Raw genomic sequence first — 27,799 nt, 5'->3', positions numbered from 1 at the left:
TGGAGTATTGCACTTGTTAAGTTACCTTCTCAAATTTTCTTTGGTCATTTGCAAATTGGACGAACAGTCTCTTAAAGTACAGGAATAAAGTGAAAGAGGCGTTTTCATACAGCGTCTTTGGCATAACGGGGGTACGGTGGGGATTAGGGATGGAAGCGATGTCCGCTATTATTTTTATTACTGGCAAAAACAAATCTCCCGCAGAGAACACGTTTAATGGCCAGCTGGGACTGTGAACCATGCAGATACTTAATCCTTCCAGCATTTCAACCTCCTTTGCGCGGAGCCTGCTTTTCCCTTTCTGCCCATCAGTTGGCGCCTTTTGCCGTCCTTTTTCCCCCAAGCTGGCTTTTGGGGGCTGCGGTCGCTCCCCAGCTCGCAGGTCACATGGCCTGCCAGAGCGAGGGGACCGCGCCAGAGCTGCGCCGTGGGAGGTGAGGCTTCCGCGCGCGTCCAAGTCCTGCGGCGACTGCTCCTCCGAGGCCTCAAGGTCCAGCGATGGCTCCTCCGTGGTCATGAGCCAGACAGCCTAGGCGACTTCGGCAGTGGCCGTCAGCGTGCTCAGAGAATCCAGCTGACCGCTCTCACCCGGTAGGTTCCCGCTGCGAACGATCTGCTCTGCCGCTTTGGCATCATGACCAGAGCGCCCACCCGGGAGATGTCTCCAGAGCGAGGGAAAATGGATTAGGGTTGCTGCAGCCAGCACACGGAGAGCAGTTGCAGGGGCTGGCGAGCCTGGGAGGGCCTGTGCCCCCGGCGGTGCGCTTTGGCGGGCTGGCTTCAGTGCGGCCCCGCTCGTGGGGCCGGCTGCTTCCTGCGGGGGGAATGTGGAGACCCCAGAAGGGCGTCCCCCGCACGGCCTGGGCCGGCATCCGCGCAGGGATGACTGAGTGTCGCAGCAAGGACGCCTCCCTACCCCTCGCCTGTTTCCTTGGCGCCGCTAGGCCGACGGAAAGGCGCGAGCCGGGCGTGTACGAGTCCAGGTAAGATTCCGCTGCTTGCCTAGTCTGGCTGGGCCCAGCACCCTAAGGGTGGATCGCCTAATGGCCGCCCGCTCGCGGCTTTATCTGCCCGCGCCTCGGGCCAGCCCAGAGCACGGACAAACGCCCTGCTGCGGCGTTGGGTTTCTGCAGGCGACCTCGCAGCCCCGAGACTGAGGAAGGTCAACGGGGCAGAGGAAGGCGTCCTTCCCAGCTCCGGGAAAGACAGGACGCCCGGAGGCAACGCCGCGATTTAGGCTGTTAGTTTCCTCCTACGGGTAGGGAAACTGAGACCGGAGCGCCGCGGGGACTCCCCACGGTCGGTGGCAGACGCTAAATCCGAGACTCTGGTCCTCCGCTGCCATTCTCTTTCCTTGAGGGATAGTTAGGACCACCCCGGCTCGCCTCGCCCTTTTCCTGGTCTCTGTGTACGGGCGTTGCCAGTTGCCGCACTGCGCCCGCAGTATCCAGGGCGAAAATTGGAGGTTGAGTGTAACCCCGCCAGCCCCTGCTTGTCTCTTGTTCTCCCTGGAGGTGAAGGGACACAAGGGCGGATCCAATGATGATCTCACTATGCGGACCATTAGCGAAAACCTGCTGGTGTGTGTGTGCGCGCGTAGGCGTGCGCGCCTTTCCCCCAGAGAACTAAACCTTCTAAGGGGAAATTGGCTTTTAGGAATGTGTTTCTAGTGCCCGGCACCAGATATTTTAGGTGAGAAGATAAAACCATGCTTGTTTAACGTTATCTAAATTAGAATTTTTTTAAAGGATAAGCTTATTACAAAACATTCAAGAAACAGAAAAATGTAAAGAAAATAAAAATAACTTAAAACTTCATCTCCTAGATTGTTGTTTTCCTAGGTATCTTAAAAATTTCTCTGCATGCACACCTTTAAACCAGTAAGGTGGGCAAAAAAAATTATTTCAATTTGTATGTCTGATTATCCAGAGGTAATCAGCTTTTTCCTCTCTGTATTGGCCTTTTGCATTGGTGTGAGTGAACTATTAATTCTCTTACCTCTTTCAGTCAGTATCTTTCTGTTCATGAGTTTTAAGTGCTTGTTATATATTACACATTAAAGTACTGATAGTAATTCTGTCATCTGTGTTGCACAGTCTTTTGCCTATTTTTTTAAGATTTATTTTTAATTAAAAGATAATTACAATATTGTGTTGGTTTCTGCCATACATCAACATGTGTTTTGTTTTTTTTGGGGGGGTCAGCTTTTCATCTTTGGCCATTCAGTTCTATTCTTTTTCTTTATGGTTTCTGCTTGAGAGTCTTGCTGAGAAGGCCTTTCCCAGCTTGAGTTTGTATAAATATTCACCTATATTTTCTTCAGGTATTTTAGCTTTTGTTGAAAAATTTTAACGTGTCATTTATTCTAATTTAAGATGTAAAGTGGAGAGCTAATTACTTTTTGTAAATGGTAGCCAGTTGCTGCAAAGCTAAGTTCATTTTTTATGCCTAATTTAGACTGCTATAATTATGGTATATTAAATTATTATATATTTATGTCTGCAGATTTTTGCATGTGTCTATCAGTATATTTCGGTGCAAGGGCCATGTTATTTTAATTACTGAAGTTTTATAACAAATTTAATGTCTTTGTTATTACCCAGTAATATCCACCTGCTTTAAAAAAAATCAGTTTTATTAAGATATAGTGTGTGTGCATGCTCCATCGCTCAGTTGTGTCCAGCTCTTTTCAACTCTATGGACTATAGCCCCCCAGGCTCCTCTGCTCATGGAATTTCCCGAGCAAGAATACTGGAGTGGGTTGCCATGTCCTCCTCCAGGGCATCTTCCCGGCCTAGGCGTCAAATTCAAGTCTCCTGCATCTCCTGCATTGTCAGGAGAATTCTTTACCACTGAGCCACATGGGAAGCCCCACACTTTGGTCAAATTATCCATCCTGTCTCTGCTCCACCAAAAGAGACAAATCATCTTTGGATTCCGATAGGATCTTTGATAATTAGGGTCCTGAGAGTAGGTCCCCTGAGTGTCACATTCACTACCCCAGTGCCTGGTGCAAGACTCAGTATTGGTTGAATTAAACTATGATCATAGAAGTAATGCATGTGCTTTCAGAAGGGTAGAAAGCAAGAGTAGAACCCTCCATCCCTCATACTTTAATCTCTCCTTCACTAAGTTATACTCCACATTAAAAATAAAATGATCATACCATGTACCCTTTTCTACGATTTGCACTGACATAGTTTACATTTTTCAATTAGAGACTTTCAAACTGCTTTGTATGATACAATGAATTACCATAAACTGGGTAGCTTAAGCAGAACATTCATGTCCCACAGTTCTGGAGTCAGAAGTCTAAGATTAGGGTGGGTGCCAGCATAGTTGGGTTCTGATAAGTGGCCCTTTTCCTGGTTTATGGATGCCTGCCTTCCTGATTTGTACTCACTGGCAGAGGAGAGAGAGAAAGAAAGCTGTATTCTGTCTCTTCTAATAAGGGCACTAGTCCCAGCAAAAGAGTTCCACGGGCATGACCTTAATATCTCTTAAAGACCCTATCTCCAAACATCATCACATCAGGTATTCAGATTTTGAGTATGAATTTGGGAATGGGGGACACAAACATTCAGTCCACAGCAGAGATTTAGGTAAGGCTTTTTAAATGTCAGTGTATTTAAACCCTTCTTTTTCTTTTTAATGTGTCCGTATCATCCCCATGTATAATTATCTAAACATTGTTCCCTGTTTTTGGCCATTTCCTTTCCCTGTAGTTTGTCCAGCCATCTTGATGCCCTGCCCTCCATCTATTCCTCTCCCTCTCTTTCTTACTGTCAAGCAAAATTTCTGTGAACATTCCTTGTCTATGTTTGGTAGCCTGTGTTGGCATTGCTGCAGAGTAGATTGCTAGAAGTAGAATTTCTATGTCAAAGGAGATGCACATATAAAATTTTTGCAGATATCATCCAAACTCTCTCTCTGAAGGTCACACCAGTTTATATAAAAGTGCCCATTTACTGTACTGGCTCACTCTCTCAAAGAAAATTGAATTGATGTTATCTTAAATGTAGAGATTGATTTTGGAGCAAGAGACCTCCATCTCCTCTTTTAATAGTGAGGGTTCTCAGCAGGGAAGATGTTACTTTTATCCATTTATTAGACTTTTACAGTGTCCTTCAGTGGGATTTTATAGAAGTATATATGCTACATATTTTTAAAGTTTATTCTAGATATTTTTGGTTTCTTTTTTTTGTCCATTTTGACTGAGATGTTTTATCCCATTCATTAGTAATTGTCTGATTATATGAAAGCAATCATATATATATATGATTATGTGGTGTGTAACATAGCATAGAGCTTCCCAGGTGGCACAATGGTAAAAAGAATCCCCTGCCAATGCAGGAGATGCAAGAGACAGAGCTTCCCTGGTGGCTCAGATGGTAGAGACTCTGCCTGCAATGCTGGAGACTTGGGTTCAATCTCTGAGTTGGGAAGATCCCCTAGAGCAAGAAATGGTAACCCACTCCAGTATTCTTCCCTGGAAAATTCCATGGATAGAAAAGCCTGGTGGGCCACAGTCCATGGGGGAACAGAGTCAGACATGACTGAGTGAGCACACACACAGATCATAGCATATATTATTTTTGCATACTAATTCTGCTACCAAACACATTCTGAAAGTCTGTACCATTTCTAATCATCTTCCAGTTGATTTTCTTGGCTTTCCAATCTATGCAGAGACAATATTGCATAATGGTTGAGAACATGAGTTCTGTAAACAGTCTGCTTGCTTTTCAAGTTTTGCCACTTATTTAAAGATTTAAAGCTTTGCTAACCTTGGGTACAAGTTAAATATGCCTTAATTTTTTTCAGATATAAAATGGTATAATAATAGTATTTCTCATAGGCTTCTTATGATAATAAATGAGATGCTTAAAACAGTGCCCATAAGAAGTGCTCAGCAAGCATTTCCAAGTAAGTTGATCTCTGCACATTATATGACCAGACTCTTTGCTACTCCCAATTTTATATCTTAGGAATTAAACCCTATAGAAGTCTTTTATTTGCTTAACAAACATTAAATCTTTTCTGTGCAAAGAATCCTGTTCTGGGTCTGTGAAGGATATCAAAGATAAATCAAACTGAGTCTACTAACAGGGATCTATAAGTCCAGTTCAGTTAAGTTCAGTCGCTCAGTCGTGTCCGACTCTTTGTGACCCCATGAATCACAGCATGCCAGGCCTCCCTGTCCATCACCAAATCCCAGAGTTCACTCAAACTCATGTCCATCAAGTCGGTGATGCCATCCAGCCATCTCATCCTCTGTCGTCCCCTTCTCCTCCTGCCCCAAATCGCTCCCAGCATCAGAGTCTTTTCCAGTGAGTCAACTCTTCGCATGAGGTGGCTAAAGTATTGGAGTTTCAGCTTTAGCATCAGTCCTTCGAATGAACATCCAGGACTGATCTCCTTTAGGATGGACTGGTTGGATCTCCTTGCAGTCCAAGGGGCTCTCAAGAGTCTTCTCCAACACCACAGTTCAAAAGCATCAATTCTTCGGTGTTCAGCTTTGTTCACAGTCCAGCTCTCACATCCACACATGACCACTGGAAAAATCATAGCCTTGACTAGATGGACCTTTGTTATAAGTCCAACTAGGTTGTAAATCACAGGCCATGAATCAAGCCATGTAAGATAGCATGCATCATATAAAAAGTATAAGCTTTGAAATCTTTCCTGTGTTTGAATTCCCTGCTTTCACCTTGGTAGCATTTTTTTTTCCATTTAAATGAGATTAGTTCCATTAATGTTTGAGAGTTGCTCTTTGGTCAGAAGAAATATATGTAAGTCTAGTCCAGAACTTGGATACGTAGTAGGAGCTTAACTGTTGTTGTTTAGTCACTAAGTTGTGTCCGACTCTTTGTGACCCCGTGGACTGTAGCCCACCAGGCTCCTCTGTCCATGAGACTTCCCAGGCAAGAATACTTTTGTGGGTTGCCATTTCCTTTACCAGGGCATCTTCCCAACCCAGGAATTGAACCCTTGTCTCCTGCATTAGGAGGTGGATTCCTTATCGCTAAGCCACCAGGGAAGCCCAGGAGGAGCTTAATAAGTGGTAGCTACAAATAGATGCAGTTTAAAGTAGAAAGTGACAAATGAATGTTCTGGAATGAAAATTCATGTAAAGGACCCTAGAACTTGAAGAAAAAAAGAAATTATTTCTGTTCGGGCGTGTTTACCTGAAACAGATTGCCATTTATTTCTCCAGCAAAGATGGGTTTATTTGGGATCAACAGAGAACTGCAGGTCAGGATCTACAACCATGGTGAGTCATGTGCAAGTTTCTGCACATCAAGGGAGGGCAAGTGTTTTTATGGAGGGGAAAAGAATGTTGGAAGGCAATAGTAAACTAAGAGCTCATGACTTTTTGTTGGCTGAGTCCTTGCCAGGAAAGAAGGGAAGTCTTTCTTCTTCCCGGTGACTCTCTGTTGTCATTCTAGGACCTGAGAGCTCCCTTTCTGATCCTCATGCTCTATTTAATTGAGTTTTCTATTTATTAATTTTTTTATATCTCCCCCTTTTGATGAAGATCTGTTTCCAAAAGCATTGCTTATCAAGTGTCAGGTTTTCTACTTTCAGAGGTATTTTGTTCTTCAGTGTAAGGAAAGACATTTTCTAGGTATTATGTCTCATGTTGGAGGGAATAGATTAGGAGTCTAATTATTAAGGTCACATGTGAGTAACAAGGAGTGGTAGGAGGGAGAACAATCAGGCACTTTTCATTTAAAGTTCATGTGTTATCAATATCATAGACATTAGGGATTTCCCTGGTGGTCCAGCAGTTAAGAACCACCTTCCAATGCAGGAGGTGTGTGAAGGGTTAATGCGGCCACAATAGGGAAAGTGGAGATGTGCTGCTTGCAAACAGGATGTTCTGCCAAGGAGACAGACACAGCCTTGAGATTAATGGTCCCTTGCAAATAAGGGAACATTCCCTTCTTGTGATAAGGGCTCTGGACAGACTCTGCTGTAGGCCGGAATTTCACTCCCTTTTGCTGTACGATAACATTTATGCACGTGTGCTGTATTGAACAAGTTTGGTCATACAGTCTGGAATTCTGCCCAGAGGGGATGTATATAAATAAACCGCGAGCTCGCTGGTGCACGCAGTTCTTGTCCCTCTGGCCAGAGTGTATGTCTCTTGTGTGCATCTCGTATGTCTTGTATGTTCTGTGTCATTTCACTCATAGTAACCAACAGGTGTGGGTGTGATCCCTGGTCAGGGAACTAAGATTCCACATGCCATGGGGCAACTAAGGCCACACATCACAACTAGAGAGAAGCCTTCCCACTGGAACAAACAAAAAAAATCCCTCAGGCCAACAATTGAGACTGGATGCAACCGAAAATAAATCAGTTCAGTACAGTCACTCAGTCGTGTCTGACTCTTTGTGACCCCATGAACCACAGCACGCCAGGCCTCCCTGTCCATCACCAACTCCTGGAGTTCACCCAAACCCATCTCCATCGAGTCGGTGATGCCATCCAGCCATCTCATCCTCTGTCATCCCCTTCTCCTCCTGCCCTCAATCTTTCCCGGCATCAGGGTCTTTTCAAATGAGTCAGCTCTTCGCATCAGGTGGCCAAAGTATTGGAGTTTCAGCTTCAACATCAGTCCTTCCAATGAACACCCAGGACTGATCTCCTTTAGGATGGACTGGTTGGGTCTCCTTGCAGTCCAAGGGACTCTCAAGACTCTTCTCCAACACCACAATTCAAAAGCATCAATTCTTCTGCATTCAGCTTTCTTCATAGTTCAGCTCTCACATCCATACATGACCACTGGAAAAACCATAGCCTTGTCTAGAAGGACCTTTGTTGGCAAAGTAATGTCTCTGCTTTTGAATATGCTATCTAGGTTGGTCATAACTTTCCTTCCAAGGAGTAAGCGTCTTTTAATTTCATGGCTGCAGTTACCATCTGCAGCTCCAGGTCTTGGTTTTACTGCATAGAATTTCTCCATATTTGGCTGCAAAAGAGCATGATTAATCTGATTTCTTTTGGTATTGACCATCTGATGATGTTCATGTGTAGAGTCATCTCTTGTGTTGTTGGAAAAGGGTGTTTACTATGACCAACATGTTCTCTTGACAAAACTGTTAGCTTTGCCCTGCTTCATTTTGTACTCCAAAGTCAAACTTGCCTGTTTTTCCAGATATCTCTTGACTTCCTACTTTTGCATTCCAATCCTCTATGATTGAAAGGACATCTTTTTTTGGTATTGGATCTAGGTCTTATATGGAGAAGGAAATGGCAACCCACTCCAGTAGTCTTGCCTAGAGAATCCTGTGGACAGAGGAGCCTGGTGGGCTGCTGTCCATCGGGTCGCATAGAGTTGGACATGACTGAAGTGACTTAGCATGCATGTATGCATTGGAGAAGAAAATGGAAACCCACTCCAGTATTCTTGCCTGGAGAATCCCAGGGACAGAGGAGCCTGGTGGGCTGCCGTCTATGGGGTCTCACAGAGTCGGACACACCTAAAGCAGCTTAGCAGCAGTAGCAGCTAGATCTTATAGGTCTTCATAGAACTGGTCAACTTCAAGTTCTTCAGCATCAATGGTTGGGGCATAGACTTGGATTACTGTGATATTGAATGCTTTGCCTTGGAAACAACCCAAGATCATTCTGTTGTTTTTGAGATTGCACCGAAATACTGCATTTTGGACTCTCTTGATGGCTATGAAGGCTACTCCATTTCTTCTAAGGATTCTTGCCCACATTAGTAGATACAATGGTCATCTGAATTAATTTTGCCCATTCCCACCCATTTTTGTTCCCTGATTCCTAAGATATCAATGTTCATTCTTGCCATCTCCTGTTTGGCCACTTGCAATTTACCCTGATTCATGGACCTAACATTCCAGGTTCCTATGCAATATTATTCTTTACAGCATCAGACTTTACTTTCTCCACCAGATACATCCACACCTGAGTGCCGTTTCCACTTTGGCCCAGTCACTTCATTCTGGAGCTTTTAGTAACTGCCCTCTGCTCTTCCCCAGTAGCATATGGGACACCTTCCCACCTGGGGGGATTATCTTCCTGTGTCATATCTGTTTACCTTTCCATACAGTCCTTGGGGTTCTCTAGGTAAGAATACTGGAAAGTGAAAGTCACCCAGTTGTGTTGAACTCTTTGCAACCCCATGGACTCTAGCCCACTAGGCTCCTCCTCTGTCCATGGAATTCTCCAGGCAATAATATTGGAGTGGGCTGTCATTTCCTCTCCAGGGGATCTTCCTGATTCAGGGATCAAACCTAGGACTCCAGCATTGCAGGTATATTCTTTACCATCTGAGCCATCAGAAAAGCCCCAAGAATACTGAAGTGGCTGTTATTTCCTCCTTCCTTGGACCATGTTTTATCAGAACTCTTCACTATGACCTGTCTGTCTTGGGTGGCTTATATGGCGTGGCTCGTAGCTTCATTGAGTTATGCAAGCCCGTTTGCCCTGACAAGGTTGTGATCCATGAAGGAAACTTAAATTTGTAACAATCTCTTTTTCTGATGTCCTGGCTCTTTGCAACATGCCACACACTCAGGGAGTAGCTTATAAAGTGTTCAGTCAAACCCTTATCCAGGAAAGAGTGGGAGATGAACATTGTTTTGACCTTTTCTCTCACCTTTGAGCCCTGGAGGTTCGGGAACGGAGAGTACTCACATACCCATTAAGAACTGCTTCTTTCTTTACTATTCCTGTAGGTCTAATGGATGTGTGCCCCATTGGTCTTCAGAGCTAGGTGTTTGGGGCCTGTCCATCAGGTGGGAGCCTTGAAAGTTGGAGCTCTGTGTATGTGGTCCAAATCTTTCACTCAGGGACCAGCTGGTTGTTGTTGGGTGTGTTAGTCCAAATTGACTGGCACTGTGCCAGGTTGGAATTTTTGGTAAGAGCTTGTTTTGATGTGGGTATTTTCTTATTTGCCTGATGTGTAGGAGTCACTCAGCTAGGTTCTGGATTTCTCTTAGAAGGAATTTTCCTTGTGCAGCTGTACATTCAATATGTCCATGGGAAGAGGAAAGATCAGGAGCATTAAATGTTGTCATCTTTGTCTCTCCCTGAGTTTGCTTCTTTTAATGGATAGCTGTATCCCATTCTTTGGAGGTACCATAGTTTATTTGATTCACTCAGTTGATGGGTGCTTGGCAATATTCTGCTCTTCTACTTGGTGCTACAAGTCATTCCTCACACATGAGAATATATATCTAGGAAAGAATGCTAGAAATTGAATTGCTGAGCTTTAGGGTGTCTTGTTGCATGAGTGCATGCAGAGTTGCTCCAGTCATGTCTGACTCTTTGTGACCCTAGGGACCATAGTCTGCCTGGTTGCTCCATGGGATCCTCCAGGCAAGAATACTGGAGTGGGTTGCCATGCCCTCCTCCAGGGAATCTTCCTGACCCAGGGATCTAACCCACGTCCCTTATGTCTCCTGCATTGGCAGGCAGGTTCTTTACCACTAGTGCCACCTGGGAGGCCCCAGTGTGTCTTGTTAGATAGTTCTAAATTAATTCTACAGAGGTTGTGCCAATTTACAACTCCCATATAGCTAATGCAAAACACATGAGTACCTATGTAGTAAGTCCTATCTTTATGAAGACCAGGAACAGCTCCTCTAGGAGACTGTGTTACAGAATGAGAAAAAGCTATCTATATGAAGAGGCAAGGAAAAGTGTGGGGATTAGAATGTTCTCAGGTAAGGGAGTTGAGTGAGCAAAGGCCAGGAGATAGGCAAGAGCTTAGCACAGTCGATGTTCTGAAAGAAGATTAGCATATCTAGAGGTGCCTTGCTCACTGGCTATATGTGGCTCTTCAGTTCAGTTCAGTTCAGTCGCTCAGTCGTGCCCGACTCTTTGCGACCCCATGAATCACAGCACGCCAGGCCTCCCTGTCCATCACCAACTCCCAGAGTTCACTCAAACTCATGGCCATTGAGTCAGTGATGCCATCCAGCCATCTCATCCTCGATCGTCCCCTTCTCCTCCTGCCCTCAATCCCTGCCACCATCAGAGTCTTTTCCAATGAGTCAACTCTTCGCATGAGGTGGCCAAAGTATTGGAGTTTCAGCTTTAGCATCACTCCTTCCAAAGAAATCCCAGGGCTGATCTCTTTCAGAATGGACTGGTTGGATCTCCTTGCAGTCCAAGGGACTCTCAAGAGTCTTCTCCAACACCACAATTCAAAAGCATCAATTCCTCGGTGCTCAGCTTGCTTCACAGTCCAACTTTCACATCCATACATGACCACTGGAAAAACCATAGCTTTGACTAGACGGACCTTAGTCGGCAAAGTAATGTCTCTGCTTTTGAATATGCTATCTAGGTTGGTCATAACTTTCCTTCCAAGGAGTAAGTGTCTTTTAATTTCATGGCTGCAATCACCATCTGCAGTGATTTTGGAGCCCCAAAAAATAGAGTCTGACACTATTTCCACTGTTTTCCCATCCATTTCCCATGAAGTGATGGGACCAGATGCCAAGATCTTCATTTTCTGAATATTGAGCTTTAAGCCAACTTTTTTACTCTCCTCTTTCACTTTCATCAAGAGGCTTTTTAGTTCCTCTTCACTTTCTGCTATAAGGATGGTGTCATCTGCATATCTGAGGTTTATTGATAATTCTCCTGGCAGTCTTGATTTCAGCTTGTGCTTCTTCCAGCCCAGAGTTTCTCATGATGTATTCTACATATAAGTTAAATAAGCAGGGTGACAATATACAGCCTTACCATACTCCTTTTCCTATTTGGAACCTAAGCACTTAAATGTGGCTCATGTTGAGTTGAAATATGCTGTGAATATAAAATACACACCTGAATTTCAAAGACTTAGTATGGAAAAAAGAATATAGAATGCCTCATTTGTAATTTTTTACATTGATTTCATGTTGAAATCATAATTTTGATGTGTTGTGTTAAAATACATTATTAAAATGAATTTCATCTGTTTATTTTTACTTTTTTATTGTGGCAGCTAGAAAAATTTTAACTACATATATGACTTACAGTATATTTCCATTGGACAGTCATAGTGTAGAGCATAGGGTTGGTAAACTATGAGTTGCAGGCCAGATTTGGTCTATAGCCTGTTTTGATGTGACCTGAGTGCTAAAAATAGTTTTTACATTTTTTCAAAGAGTTAAAAAAAGAAATAATGTAAGGGGAATGTGCAACTGTGTGTGATCCACACAGTCTAAAATACTTACTATCTTGCCTTTATTAGTCTAGAACATACAAAGAGGGCAGTAGAGCAAGATATCAAGGGAGGGCAGGGTCCAGATCATAAAGGGCCTTTTGAATCACAATAAGATGTTTCAGTTCAGTTCAGTTCAGTCACTCAGTCATGTCTGACTCTTTGCGACCCCATGAATTGCAGCACGCCAGGCCTCCCTGTCCATCACCAACTCCCGGAGTTCACTCAAACTCACATTCATCGAGTCAGTGATGCCATCCAGCCATCTCATCCTCTATCGTCCCCTTCTCCTCCTGCCCCCAATCCCTCCCAGCATCAGAGTCTTTTCCAATGAGTCAACTCTTCGCATGAGGTGGCCAAAGTACTAGAGTTTCAGCTTTAGCATCATTCCTTCCAAAGAAATCTCAGGGCTGATCTCCTTCAGAATGGACTGGTTGGATCTCCTTGCAGTCCAAGGGACTCTCAAGAGTCTTCTCCAATACCACAGTTCAAAAGCTCTTATTAAAAGAGCAGTAGAAATATAAGAATGGTTTTAAGCAGGAGCATGACATGATCAGATTTACATTCTTAAATAATTTTATGTGTGTGTGTGTGTGTGCACATGTATTCCTTGAATAGTCTACCCCGGGACTTATTTGGACTAAAGAGTGTCACTTTCTTGTTTTACCAAAAACTCACTGGAAGAGGGTGTTGAAGGAGATTGGATGGCAGTTTTACACCAAACCCTGAGTTCTGCATTGTCATCATAATTGCACTGTCATCTTAGCACTTAGTATGTGCCTGGCATTTTCTGAGCTGCGTGTCTTATCCCTTTGACTGCATTTTGTTCCTTCTTTAAGTGGTTACAGCTCCCTTCGCAAGATAGAACAGTATGAACAGGAATGAATGACTCCATTCCCAAGACCAACTAAGGCTTCAGTCCTTGGCTTCCGCTGGTAGTGATGCGGAACTGGTTGAGGCCATGGAAATGTGCAACCGTGTGCCTGAACAGATCCCAGGGAGATGCAGCCAATCTGCAGTACTTTGGAAGTCCACATCCCAGCAAGGACTGCATACTACTCAAACCTCTCCCTGCTCATTTCCCTCTTTAATGGGGATCTGGAGATCCATATCCAGGTCTTTTACTAGTACTGGGATAGTCTGTCTCACCTCTGAGGCCCTGCAATATAATCTGCTTCTGTTGATGAAATGAGACTTGTCTCTCTACTTCCTTGAATTACTATGTCATCATACCATAGAGAGAGGTTTGGTATTTTATACAACTCTAATGGGCAGGGTGGGCTTCCCAGGTGATTCAGAGGTAAAGAATCCACCTGCCAATGCAGGAGATGCAGGTTCGATCCCTGTGTTGGGAAGATCCCTGGGAGGAGGAAATGGCAACCCATTTCAATTCTTGCCTGGAGAATTCCATGAACAGAGGAGCCTGGTGGGCTACAGTCCATAGGCTTGCAGAGTCGGTCATGACTGAGTGAATGAGTGTGTACACACACACAAAACGGGCAGGGTAGGCTAACCACTAATAAGTCAAAAAATCATTAGTGGCTAGATACAACAGTTTGTGTATGACTGACAACACATCCCACTCTAGGTTGGATGGGTGCTGGGAGATGAGCAGTAGGAGAGACCTCAGTGCTATGCAGACATTCAAGGACCCAGGCTCACACCAGCTAGTGGCTCCTCCCTCCTGTAGATCCAGCAAGGCTGTCCAGCTCCAGGTGGAGAAAGAGAAAGTCAAGAAGGCACAACTGCTCTCAGTTACCTTGATCTGGAAGTCATAGCTGTCATGTTGCTCACATTTTACTGGCAAGCCTGAGTCACATGACCCCACCTGAAGATGGTGGGCTAGGAAATGTGATCTTTCTGTGTGCCCAAGGAGGAGAAAATGTATGAGAGCACTAGAGACTGCAGCACAGCAGCCTCATATGGTACCTGGGCAGTTCTTTAGGATAACCCACAAGCTAGGCCATTTTCTTCCCAATATGTGCAAACTTTATTATACTTCTCAGGTAAGAGATTTGCCTTTACTCTGTTGGGCTTCCCTGGTGACTCAGACGGTAAAGCGTCTGCCTGCAATGTGGGTTCGATTCCTGGGTCGGGAAGATCCCCTGGAGAAGGAAACAGCAATCCACTGCAGCACTCTTGCCTGGAAAATCCCATGCTCATACACTGACCTTACTGGTGTTATACTGGCTTTGTCCTTTTAGTTCTGTTTTTTGGTGCAAGTCTATTTTCCCTCAGATTTTAGACCTTCTTACTCCTATTACTAAGTTTGTATGTATAGTCTGTGTATGTGTGTGTGTGTATCTATATATATATAGGCTGTATATATATATAGGCTTTCCCAGTGGCTCAGCAGTGATGAAGCCATCTGCAATGCAGGAGTTGCAGGTTCCATACCTGGGCTGGGAAGATCCCCTGGAGGGCACGGCAACTGACTCCAGTATTCTTGTTTGGCGAATCCCATGGACAGAGGAACCTGACAGGCTACAGTCCAGAGTCACAAAAAGTCAGACGCAACTGAAGTGACTAAGCACACATATGTGTGTATATATATACATATATATAGGCTGTGCTGCACAGCATGTAGGATCTTAGTTCCCCAACCACAGATTGAACCTGTTCCCCCTGCAGTGGAAGCACAGAGTCTTAATCTCTGGACCACCAGGGAAATCCCCATATGGATATATTTTAATGGCATTTTTACTCTGTATTATTTTGCTCTGTAACACACTTAATCTTCACAGTAACCCTATGAGATGGGTATTATTATTGCCTCCACTTTAGAGGTATAGAGACGTGGAGAGATGAAGTGACCTTTTACCAAGTGAGTGGCTGAGCTGTTTTCACTCCTGCCTGACCTCAGGCCTGAACTCTGAGAGAAGACCTCATGCTACATTCCTTTCTGGACCAGGCTAGACCAACTTTTTCATCTTCCTCTCTGCCTCCCCTTTCCCTGCCTCACAAAAAGCTGCCCATACATCTTCCTTCAGATAGTTCCTCCCCTTTCAAACTCTGGGGCTCTAGAGTTCACTTGTATATGTAGGGAGATCCTGTCTCTGACTGGTTCCCATGGTAGTTTTATAAAATATAAAATGGAAGACCAATCAGGATTAAGTTAATATGAAATTTTGAGTTTAGTTACATAAAGTTAGAGAAAAAAGAATGGAAAACGTTGATAAAAACATTTCAGGGAATCCTAAATAGTCCCTTTCTTGTTTGGGACATACAAAGTTTTTAGAAATTACTATGTACAGTCAGTCAACAAGTACTTGCAGTGTATTTATTGGAACTTACTCTAAATGTGTTTTTCCTTTGGGTAAGCCTTGCTATTTTTGTGTCGGTTGGAAGAACCTGTGTGTGTGTAGCTGTTGAATTGAAATAACGATTTTACTAGCCTCTCTGGTGATTTTTCTGGCACACTATGAATCTTAATTAAGTGTCTGTAGGTGTGGAGCTTTGGTTGAGTGCACCAAGGTTTCATTACTCATAGAAATGATCAAAGAACCCCAGAGATCACTAACAGATACAATCTAAGAAGAAAGTACTAGAGAAAACACTTGAGTCTCTAGCAGCAACAGAGACTAGAATAAGAATTTCTGGTTTGATATGTGCTGAGTTCCATCCCTGGATTTTTTTAAGCCCTGTACCATTCTTTACTTCTTCCCTCTTTAGGTTTGACTTGCACTGATTTTGGCCTACGGTCCAGGATGGTTTGTTCTTGGGACCAGACCTGACCAGAGTCGACCTCATGAGCACTTCAACCTCTCCAGCTGCCATGCTCCTCCGGAGGCTGAGGCGGCTCTCCTGGGGCAGCACCGCTGTCCAGCTCTTCATCTTAACAGTGGTGACCTTTGGTCTGCTGGCCCCGCTGGCCTGTCACCGGCTTCTGCACTCTTACTTCTACCTGCGCCACTGGCATCTGAACCAAATGAGCCAAGAGTTCCTGCAGCAAAGCTTGAAAGAAGGTGAAGCGGCCCTACACTACTTTGAGGAGCTGCCCTCTGCCAACGGCTCGGTGCCCATCGTCTGGCAGGCCACACCACGGCCCTGGCTGGTCATCACCATCATCACTGTGGACAGGCAGCCTGGCTTCCACTACGTCCTGCAGGTGGTGTCCCAGTTCCACCGGCTCCTTCAACAGTGCGGCCCCCAGTGCGAGGGGCACCAACTCTTCCTGTGCAACGTGGAGCGGAGCGTGAGCCATTTCGATGCCAAGCTGCTGTCCAAGTACGTCCCCGTGGCCAACCGCTATGAGGGCACCGAGGATGACTATGGCGACGACCCTTCCACCAACTCGTTTGAGAAAGAGAAGCAGGACTACGTCTATTGTCTGGAATCCTCCCTGCAGACCTACAACCCAGACTACGTCCTGATGGTGGAAGATGATGCCGTCCCAGAGGAGCAGATCTTTCCAGTCCTGGAACACCTTCTGCGGGCTCGCTTCTCTGAGCCCCACCTCCAAGATGCCCTCTATCTGAAGCTCTATCACCCCGAGAGGCTCCAGCACTACATCAACCCGGAGCCCATGCGTATCCTGGAGTGGGTCGGTGTCGGCATGTTGCTGGGGCCCTTACTAACCTGGATATACATGCGGTTTGCCAGCCGCCCGGGGTTTAGCTGGCCCGTCATGCTCTTCTTCTCCTTGTACAGCATGGGTCTGGTGGAGCTGGTGGGCCGCCACTATTTCCTGGAGCTGCGGCGGCTGAGTCCTTCCCTGTACAGCGTGGTCCCCGCTTCACAGTGTTGCACCCCTGCCATGCTCTTCCCTGCCCCTGCGGCCCGCCGGACCCTCACCTACCTGTCCCAGGTGTACTGCCACAAAGGCTTTGGCAAGGACATGGCACTGTACTCACTGTTGAGGGCCAAGGGGGAACGGGCCTACGTGGTGGAGCCCAATCTCGTGAAACATATTGGACTCTTCTCCAGCCTTCGGTACAACTTTCACCCCAGTCTGCTCTAGCCTGCCAAGAAATGCCTTCCTGAAACTGGCCACTTCTTGGAGATTCAACTGTTGAGCTCTTTATTTGGACCTGGTTGCTTGCGGATAATTCATTGTTTTAAGGTTGCCAGGGATACAGGCACTGGGATAGCTGAGATTAAATATAAGTCAAGAACATTGGCTTTAGTAACTCTCAGGCAAAGGCAAGCTGTTCACTGTGGGCCCAGACCTCTCGCCCTCCACACAGCCACATTGCCTCATGCAGTCTGACCCACTCAATGATGGACATTTAAGTACCACTTATATTCTCCTATTTCTCATTCTGCTTCGTGACAGAGTTTGTGACTGCCAAAATTATTGTGCACAGTGGTTCCACTGGTTTAGGATTTTAAAGGTAGAATATGAATGATGAAAGGTGAGATTCTCTTATAGTGACTTCTTTCTCACTGGGAATAAGAATGGATATATATTTAGGATATATATCCCAAGACACAGGACCATAGATTCTATTTGTTTCCTTGCTATGACATAATAAAAGCTGCGTAGTGCCTGCCATCTTGGAGGCAGGTGAGCTGGCTACTGTTACCTGGCATTTTCTTTTCCACACATCTGTAGTGCACTGATAATCAATTTTGACTGTGAAAACTTTAAGGCACAGCAAGATCTGAAAGCGCCTTCTGGATCATCAAGTCAGATTGCTTATGTTTAGTTTTCAATTTAATATTGAAGATTTCTATCATATTCTGATTCTTTAAAAGTTGGACTTTGCAGAATGATGTAGAATGGGTGAGCTCTTTACTAATAGCGAATCCTTTTCCCCAACTTTGCTGGCTAATCATTCACCCTCATTCTTTTTCTTCTATAGCATGATGTTACAGAAGAAAAAGTAGGGACTGAAGTCAGAAGACCTGAATTTTTATATCAAATCTCTGTCGTGTCCTAGTGGTGTGAACTTGGGCAAGTTGTATGCACTCTGAGCCTCAGGTTTCTCACCTGTAAAATGGGAACAGTGATATCTTCCCTTTTAAGTTGCCTTGGGGATTAAATGACAGAATATGTGTAAAACACTAGCAAGTGCTTATCTCATAAAGGGCATTTGATGAATATTAACTCTTTTCTCTCCTATATTCAGCATATAAAACTCAAGTGTATTTTGGATAAAGGTATTAGTGATATTTTTTAAAGTATGAGATGGGGTATAGGGCTGACACCTATGGAGCAGCTGTTCCTGACCAAACACTACTAGAATAAAGGTTGACTTTTCCTTGTGACTTCAGAAGGATATACAGCTCAGTTTCATCTAGCCCCACCTCCAACCAAGCCCAAAATAAGAATTGTTCATTCAAACTGAAAATGATCTAAGACTCCGGTTGAGCCTATTCCAAGACTAGCATCTGAAAATTACTTTTCTCAAAAGTTACAAATAAATGTCATTTGACAACACTTATCAAACCAGTGGCCAAAGAGTCCTTATGGCGGTGGATGATTATATTAGAGTTCAAGCAGCTCTCTGCTTTGTTTCAGTGCCACGTCTTCTGTTTGCTTTAAGTTTTCACAGTGAGCTCCTGTCTTGGAATATGCTTGAGACCATCGAGGGAGTAACAGGGCTTCATCACCACACTTTACAGATGAACAAAGAGGCCCAGAGATGTTTAAGGACTTCTTCAGGTTCACACAGCTGAACAGCAGCAGAGAGGACTGGAATGTAGTAGCTTTTCTGACTTCAAGCCCCTGTACTTTTCTCTCAACCACATTCATTTTATAAATATCTATATAGTCAAATTCTCTTTTGTGAAATCTGTAACCTGGATGAAATAATGTCTTTGTAAGCTAAGATGGTAAAAACTCACTGTGGTGTTGGTCTTGGGGAACAAACAGGTGTCCGTGTGTGTTGTGTTGTTATAGTGAGCTGTTATATATCCCCTGGGAATGTCCAAAGTGACCAGAGCTGCTAGGTGACTTACTGAGATGCTCAGATTCCACCCTTTCATCCCCTGCCCCCACCCCAGTAACAGGTTCAGCCTCATGTCTGAGAACAGAACCACTCCCAACCTAGAACGAATTTGAGTTTGTTGCATTAAGATTAGATCTCCTTGTGGAAAGTTTGTGTCCAATGACAGAACATTTAAGCTAGCTAATCCCTAGATCAGAATCTTTGCTGGTTTTCATTTCTGCTCTTTCTAATTCCACTGTCTACTGCACACAGACATCCCTTCCTGTGACTCCTTCCTTCTCAATGGCTGAGGTCATCTTTGTCTTGTCTTATTTTTCTACCTACACACTAAGACATATTCCCACATTGATCTTAGCTAGAATCTGCCACCCTTGGACGTTTTCTGCAGAAGCAACAATCCTACCCACTCTCTAGATCACCCTTCCTTTTGTCTCTCATTCCTAGAGTCCAAATTGTGTACATTGTCTTGGACTAGGACTGCTGGCAGCTTTACACCAAAGCTGAGGTCTCTCGTTTAATCCTAAGCAGGGGGCTAGGGAGAAACTCAAGTCCCCTTCCAGTATCAAGGGACATAATCTACCAGAAGGATGAAGGTCTCTAATAGTCCTGTATACTTTTCAGAATTTAAATTATTGTCAGGTCTAAGAAGCTCCCTATTGTGACTGAGTGTATTTGCATAGACTTATCAGTTCAAATAAATGAACCGTTTCACTGAGGCATCCTAAGAAGCCTTGGTTTTCTCTCATTTCTATAGCTGGATTTTTGTGATATGGTGAATAGGATCAAAACCACCCACATGCTTACACTACTGTGGAGTCCGAAGGTAGCAGTTCAAAAGTATGGGCTGTTTGCTTAAAAATTCATAACTGATTTTCTTATATTTCTTAAATGGAAACATTGGAATTGTGTGTGTGTGTGTGTGTTTACTGTCATAATTTTTAAAAAGTGGTGAGAATACTACAGTGCAACTAGAGAATACAAGTAGGATGAATATAATGATAGGATTAATTTAATTTACCTTGGATACAGTCCTCATTTAAGGGAATTTATTTAATTGGTAACTTAATTTGTGTAAAGAGACATCCTAATTGGATTTGATTACTGTGGGATTTTTATATATACTATGATGCATTTTGAATTACAGTGACACGATACAAAACTGGGTAATTTTAAAGTCACACGAACCATTTGGATATTTTTATCCCAACCACATGAATCTGCTGAGAAATGTTCATTAGCTGACAATTTTTTTTTAGGTTGGATTTTGTTTGAAATACCTTTGGGACTATGTCAAAGATGATTGGAGATGTAATTTTAAAGTACTTAATAAGACTGCAGTGAAGATGTGGTATGGCTTCCAGTAGTCAGATTGCAGCATTGTTGTGAGTCATCGGTGTGCAACGAATGGGGAATTCTGCTTTAAAATTTAACAGATTTTCTTTTTTTTTTTTTTCCTAAAAAACCTTTTGATTCTGTATGAGAATGTAGCCAATTAAAAATGTTGTGATAGTTTCAGATGAATAGGGAAGGTATTCAGGCACACATATGCACGTATCCCTTCTCTGCCAAACTCCCCTCCTGTCCAGGCTAGCCCCTAACATTGAGCAGAATTCCCTGTGCTATACAGTAGGTCCTTGTTTATCCATTCTAAATATAGCAGTGTGTACATGATCATCCCAAACTCCCTAATTATTCCTTCCCCACATCCTTCCCCCCATGGCACCCATAAAGAAAATTAACAAAATGTCATGATCTTTTCCCTAATGACCTATGCAGAAACATAGATGAGTGATTTTTTTTTAAGTATTATGTTAACAAATTGGGGGTAAAACCGGATGAAAATCCAAAGGCAAATGATTAATTTAGCAAAAAGAAGGACAGCTGGCATACTTATGTAGGAACAGGGTAGCTCAGAGAGCTGGGTGAAGTAGACAAGGATGTAGAGTGAAGCAGAGGGTCTCACGTTTGTCACCTCTTGTGTGTCCCAGACTCCTTTATGTAATAAATCCTCTATGTCCGCCCCACTGTCATGAAATGCTTATAGGGCTAGCCTATGGAAAATACAAAGGAACAAAATAATGGATAGTGTTCTGGATAAATAATTCATCCCTTTGCTAGGACCCGGCTTCCTCTCACACTTAGAATAAAATACAAACCCCTACATTACCTTCCAGGCCAGATGTGACCTGTCGCTGCAAAACTTCATGTCTTGCCACTTCCATCCTCTTTCTCCAAGCTATAGTCACACCTGCTGTCTTTCACTTCCTTGGACTTGTTACATAGGTTCTTACCACAGAGGGACTTTGCACTGCCGTTCTCTCTATCTGGAATGCTTTTCTCTTAGCTGAATCTTTCCTGTATACAGATCTCAATTAAAATTTAACCCCTCCTCCCTGAACAGACTTTTCATCCCATCTAAAGCATTCTTATCCCTTCCCAACCCCCAGGTCATCTATCAGTTTATGCAGTTTGATTCCCTTTGAAGCTCTTCTTACCTGAAACTTATTATTTTGTCTTTTTTTCCCCCTCCATTCTCCCCACCTCCCTACAGAATATAAGTGCCACAATATCAGGAGTCTTCTAGGTTTCATTGCTCTATCCCTTGAACCTAGAACAATACCTGACACATAGTAGGAAATGAATGAGAGAGAGAAATGGGGGTAGTGGGGGAAGGAAGGAAGGGAGGAAAAGAGTAAAGGGATCCACAGTGGAAATGCATACAGAAAAGAAGAATACTGAAAGGAAGAGAAATGGAACTAGGGAAGAAAATTAGGGAAGAGCAAAGAGGATCCAGGTAGTGAGGACTGGTTGCAATGTACAATTTTGACTCCTGAAAAAATTTTCTACTTGCATTCCAGGCAAAGAGAATGGCAAATCCAAAAAGGAACTTTCTACACCACCACATAGCTACTTTTTCCTTTGTTGTTATTAGAGTTTTGGTTTCAGTGTGTGTGTTGGGGGTCGTGTGTGTTTGGGAGGGGGAGTCCTCCCTACGTGTTATTCTTAGGGGAGGGATGGGTTTTCTCTTTCAGGTTTCAACTGCTGCGTCTTCCTGGTATTACCAGTGGGAATCATCTAGACGTGCACACCACCCATGGTGGCTCTACAACCTATTCTAGGACTTATAGGCAAGAGGCTGGAAAGAGAATGAAAGAAAGATCACCACCTGGTACCAGTGAACTCTTCTCAAGTTGTTTCAGTAAGTGGCAAGATGGTTTAAGTCATACCACGTAGCTCTGCTCAATAGGGGTGGGCTTTGGCAAAGCATTATATGACTTAACACAAACCAAGAATAGAGAGGTAAACTTTCCCTAGAGGCTGGATGGGAGGAGCAGGAAACTTTAAGGATCATTTTTCCTGGTACACAACTTGGGTGTTTATCTTCTGTTAGTGTAGCTTTGTTTAAATCTGAACAAGTTGAATCCTCTGCAAAAGTCGTGCACTAGCAACATGTTAGACAAATAATTTTGTCTAACCCCTATTTGCTTTTATCCAGAAAAAAAGGTAAACCCTGGCATTGTTGCGACTGGGAGACCTGAAACAGAAGTCAACAAGTGTGTGTAGATTTCTTTCTAACAACATGTTTGGACAGTTACTCTTGTCCTTTACGAAACCTCCTTCCAGCCGCAATACATACACAACCAGAAGCCATAACCAGCAAAAGCAGCTTGGCTTCTGTCTAGCTCTCCCTCCAGAGAGGTTTGTGATAAAGGAGCAGTAGGATTACATCTTCTTCCTGTAACGTACACATGGAATGCTTTCCCTCTTTTGAACAAGAAAAGGAAAGAGCAACCATATTTTAAAAGATACTAAACAATGATATGTATCTTCACATTCAAAATTGTAGTTCATGTATTATTATATAAGGAGCTACGGCAAACAAATTAATCATAAGTAAATCTAAATTTAGCTAACTTAATAAATGTCTAAATCATATTAGCAGTATTCAGTTGACTCAAGATTTTTTTTCTTTTTCAGACTAGCTGAACTATTAGCATAAATGCCCCAATCGGCAGAAACACAGTCTTGAATCTGAAAGAGAAAAGGCTTTGAAGAGGTTAGAATCATTTTTTTTTCAGATGCCTGTTCAGTTCAATTCAGTCACTCAGTCATGTCCAACTCTTTGCAACCCCATGGACTGCAGCACATCAGGCTTCCCTGTCCATCACCAACTCCCAGAGCCTACTCAAACTCATGTCCATCACGAAGGTGATACCATCCAACCATCTCATCCTCTGTCATCCCCTTCTCTTGCCTTCAATCATTCCCAGCATCAGTGTCTTTTCCATTGAGTTGGTTCTTCGCGTCAAATGGCCAAAGTATTGGAGTTTCAGCTTCAGCATCAGTCCTTCCAATGAATGTTCAGGACTGGTCTCCTTTAGGATGGACTGGTTGGATCTCCTTGTAGTCCAAGGGACTCTTAAGAGTCTTCTCCAACACCACAGTTCAAAAGCATCAATTCTTCTATGCTCAGCTTTCTTTACAGTCCAACTCTCACATCCATACCTGACTACTGGAAAAACCATAGCTTTGACTAGACAGACCTTTGTTGGTAAAGTAATGTCTCTGCTTTTTAATATGCTGTCTAGGTTGGTCATAACTTTTTTTCCAAGGAACAAGCGTCTTTTAATTTCATGGCTGCAGTCACCATCTGCAGTGATTTTGGAGCCCCCCCAAAATAGTCTCTCACTGTTTCCATTGTTTCCCCATCTATTTGCCATGAAGTGTTGGAACTGGATGCCATGATCTTAGTTTTGTGAATGTCGAGTTTTAAGCCAACTTTTTCACTCTTCTTTTTCACTTTCATCCAGAGGCTTTTTAGTTCTTCTTCACTTTCTACCATAAGGGTGGTGTCATCTGCATGTCTGAGGTTATTGATATTTCTGCAGGCAATCTTGATTCCAGATACCAGTTAACACCAGCCAATGGAAGAAAAGAACTGTTTCAGCCAAATTAACCCCTTATTGTCACACTTAAACATAGTCCTCACACTAAGGTAGACACATTAAATTCTGAATGGCATCTCAGGAGCCCTTTAAGACAAGTAATTTTGTTTTTTAAAAGACACCATCATATCTCACATATTAATTTGCATTTATTGAGTGCCTACAGCGTGACAGGGACTATGCCTAGTGCTAGAGACACAACAATGAGTGAGTAAGACAGCTTTCTTCTTTTCAGGACTTTGGCATCCAAGGGAGCAGCTAGTATAGTAAGGTGAGTCTGGGATGGTGGGATTATAGGATACTGTCTATAAATCACCCCAAAATGCCAGGGGTCTAAGTTACTCCAACTTCCTCAGCTCTTCTGCAACCACTTTTGCTGAGCACAACGTGGTCCACCAAAGAGGTCTCCAACTAACAAAGGAAATGTTTTACATAAATATTTATTTACAGAAAAAAATGAGAGGGGTGGGTGAAGGGAATTGGCTTGTCCCAGCTAAAAGAAATTTAAGGAGGGTGAGTTGACGCTTGGAAAAGGTACTGTGGGGATAAGATATGTATCTTTTGATGTAAGAGGAAGATTCAGAAAATTATCCTTGAAGGGTTATTTCTTTTTCTTGCATTTCTAGGAAAACAAGTCTCTTGATATCCTATTTTCTAATCCAAATTCATGTGAGGTCTTTTTTCTGAAACTGAATAAAATTGACTTCCAAAGAAAGAACTTTGCTTGCCCAGAGGTGACACACCTTGTTGGCAGCAACTTGCCCTTACCTCAAAAAAGAATCAAGGAAACCTCTCACTCCAGGGACTTCCCCAGCCCTCTGCGCTTTCACTGCAGTGGGCGTGAGTTCCATCACTGGTCAGGAACTAAGATTCACATGTCATGCAGCCAAAAAAAGAGGAAGAAAACCTCACAACCTCACCCCAAATGTTTTACTATCTCATCTTGGTGACAAAAGCTTGTTGATCCTCACATAAAGAGGACTGTGAGGGTCACAATTGTCCTCAGTCTCTCAAGGTGAAAACCAACATTGCCTTGCCAAGGCTTGTAGCCTTTGAGTCTCTTTTGCAAAGTCTGTTCTTTGCAATGCTTATATTCTCCACAGCTAACTGCACGTTAGATCCAGTTTCCTAGAGCTTCCTGCCCTCATAAGTGGGTGACTTTCTCACCCACCACAAGAGAGTAAGCACCCTTCTTTAAACTATGAAGGATATTTAACTGAGGGCCAAAAATTTCTTCTGCTTGTCCTCATCAGTTTCATGTAGATCTGAAGCCTGAAGACACTCATTCCTTTTAAAATTAGTTTCTGTCGATTCACATTGAAACAATATTAGCCAAAGTTGTCCATCTGGCTGTAAGGCTAGCTGATCAAAGTGCTCTTCCACAGACAATGGGATATTTGTTAACTCACAGTCATGGTTCATAACTCTTCAGCAACTCTAGTCCTTACCTCCAAGGATTCCCCCGTATGAATAAACAAAGCAGGATAACAAAACAATAAGAGAAAGACCTGAGTTTTCAGCAAACGTAATTCCTAGTTAGAAAGCATTCACTAGTAATTTCTAGTCACTTGACAATAAGTTTGGTTTGCAAATGAAAATTCTGATTTTATTTGCCAAAGATCAGACAGCTCAAATGAACTGGAAAAATGCTATTATCACTCTGCTTCTCTGAAAAAGATGTTTGGGGTGCTTTTTGGGAGACCCAGCTTCGATCCTTGGGTCAGAAGATCCCTGGAGAAGGAAATGGCAACCCACTCCAGTATTCTTGCCTGGTAAATCCCATGGGTGGAGGAGTCTGGCAAGCTACAGTCGATGGGGGTCACAAAGTCCGACAAGGCTGAGCCACTACACTTTCACTTTCTTTAACTTACGTCTGGAAATTGTGTTGTGAATTTTGCAGGTTGGTTTCAGCTTGGGATGGTTGTAGCATTAGAATGCATTCACCAGCAAATAACAGAATCCAGTCTCCCAGGGCCTTCCTTAAGCAATGGTGATGTTAAATTTTCTCACCTAAGAAGTCAGTCAGCAGTGCAGTGATGTCATTAAGGACCCAGACTCTCCTCTGTCTTGTTCTGCCACCTTTTGCCACTTCATGTCTATTGCAGCTTCTAAGATCAAGTCCACATTCAAAGCAAAAAGGAAAGGCTGAGGTAAAATGCTTTCTTCATGTGAATTTCTGTGGGTGTTTTGTTTTTTTTTTTTCCAGGAAGAACAATTACAGGAAGTCTCCCAACTGACCTCTCCTTTTGTTTCATCTGCCAGATATGGGCCATAGGCCCATTCCTAGACCAATCAGAGGCAAAGGGAAATAAACGAGAAAAGCCCAACCACTATTTACTCCCTTGTGGCTTGTGTGAGGCCCTGTCTTTCTTGACCTGAAGGGCTCTACTCACCATCCAAACAAGAAGAGATCTTTGACAGCAAGGAAGTAGATCTATATGGATAGCTTATAGGCAAAATGTGAACAGTGACCCTGGGGGGAAGTGATCAAAGTGTTTAGTATTCTTCCTGATTTTGCCCCTTTATATGGTATTTAGAAATCAAAGCAACATGTAGATTTATTTAGATTAGATTTATTGAACTGTATAATCATATGGTTAGGTCATAGGGACCTTTCAAAAATACAGTGCTACAGGATTAATTATAGGATTAATTAGTTAAAAGCATTACAGGGCTTGGAGAAGCTTCTCTGATTCCTAGAGGCCCGTAAGATTGCATTTTCTTCCTGAACAATTGTACATGAAACATCATGGAAACAAGATTGTTGTTGCTACTTTCAAAGAAGTATAGATATTTAAACTCAAATTGGATATGGGGATTAGCCGTTGACTACTGAAAACTATGCTTTCAATCTGTTGTTGAACTGTCCTGAAGTTATTGATTTAGGGCACACAAAGAGCTTTGAATTTTTTTTCAAGATTCACAGTTTTGTAAAGTGGTTGCATGAATTTTAACGCACAGTACGGACCATGTTATAAATTTCTGAAACTTTCTTTGGCGTGCAAACCTTAATACATCTGCATTAGAAATGTTTTCCTGTTTGTACTCAGTTTCAAGAGAAAACAATGAAATTGAAATCACATTATGTTTACCAAGAGACCTCATCCTTGGAAGTTTGGAGGTAAGTCCAACATGAATCCCAGGAAGATCCCAAAGTTTCTAGTGATGTGAACAATGTTTGGGAGTTTATTCTTCAAGGAAGAAGTAAGGACAAAGAGAAGAACGCAGTCAGCTCTGCCAGCTAGAACTGGAATTGCAAACCCTCTCCAACACAGGATATCCCACAACTCAGTCAATTAATACCTAGAGACACCAGGTCTCACCTGGTGACACTAATATAGTCATTTGATATCAAATAATGCATAGTTTCCTTTGTTGACACACTCTTCTCCACCCTTCAAAATTCTCACTCAAATATTTCTGAGAATCTCCAAGGAGAAAGCTTACAACTATGTGTTCTCAAAGCAGTTTGCTAACCACAATCATCACAGAGCATCTGTCTGGTCTTTCCTCTCCTATTCTGGCTCCACAAAGTAACTCTAAAGGGCATCTCTCTTGTGCCTGCTCATGATAACCATTTTGGGAACATCAATACCGGTGCTAAGGTTACTATTTCTTAGTGTTCAGCAAACTCTCAGTTTTCCAGGCAAGGCTAAACTGGCATAGCAAGGACAAAAGCCAATGTCTCAGTCAGTAACTTGCTATGACAAGGGTTTTATTTCTCAATACCACAAAATCTAATAAAGATCTGGGCACCCTTTAGGGGA

General features: G+C 43.2%; 1 protein-coding gene across 5 annotated transcripts in view; it reads left to right on the top strand.

Moving 5' to 3' along the window:
* The first annotated feature begins 416 nt into the window (after nt 1-416).
* Nucleotides 417-27,799, top strand: part of PGAP4 (post-GPI attachment to proteins GalNAc transferase 4) — a 44,772-nt gene continuing 17,389 nt past the window's right edge. For 2 of the 5 annotated variants that reach the window (XR_011145003.1, XR_011145006.1), the window contains exons 1-4: nt 417-591; nt 15,866-17,547; nt 22,119-22,285; nt 23,065-23,143. Coding sequence is in view for 1 of the 5 variants with exons in the window: in XM_068973903.1 (XP_068830004.1) it covers nt 15,942-17,153 (1,212 nt within the window). In the remaining 4 variants the exon portion in view is untranslated. Of the gene's footprint in view, nt 592-906; nt 984-15,865; nt 19,855-22,118; nt 22,286-23,064; nt 23,144-24,267; nt 24,289-27,799 lie in introns of those variants that run through there. The other 3 variants (XR_011145005.1, XR_011145004.1, XM_068973903.1) reach the window with 3 other exon arrangements.

Source organism: Capricornis sumatraensis, chromosome 6 (assembly GCF_032405125.1).
Source record: "Capricornis sumatraensis isolate serow.1 chromosome 6, serow.2, whole genome shotgun sequence".
In the NCBI taxonomy this organism is placed as follows: domain Eukaryota; kingdom Metazoa; phylum Chordata; class Mammalia; order Artiodactyla; family Bovidae; genus Capricornis; species Capricornis sumatraensis.
The sequence above is the reverse complement of the archived record's forward strand: the minus strand, read 5'-3'. Positions and strand labels throughout refer to the sequence as shown.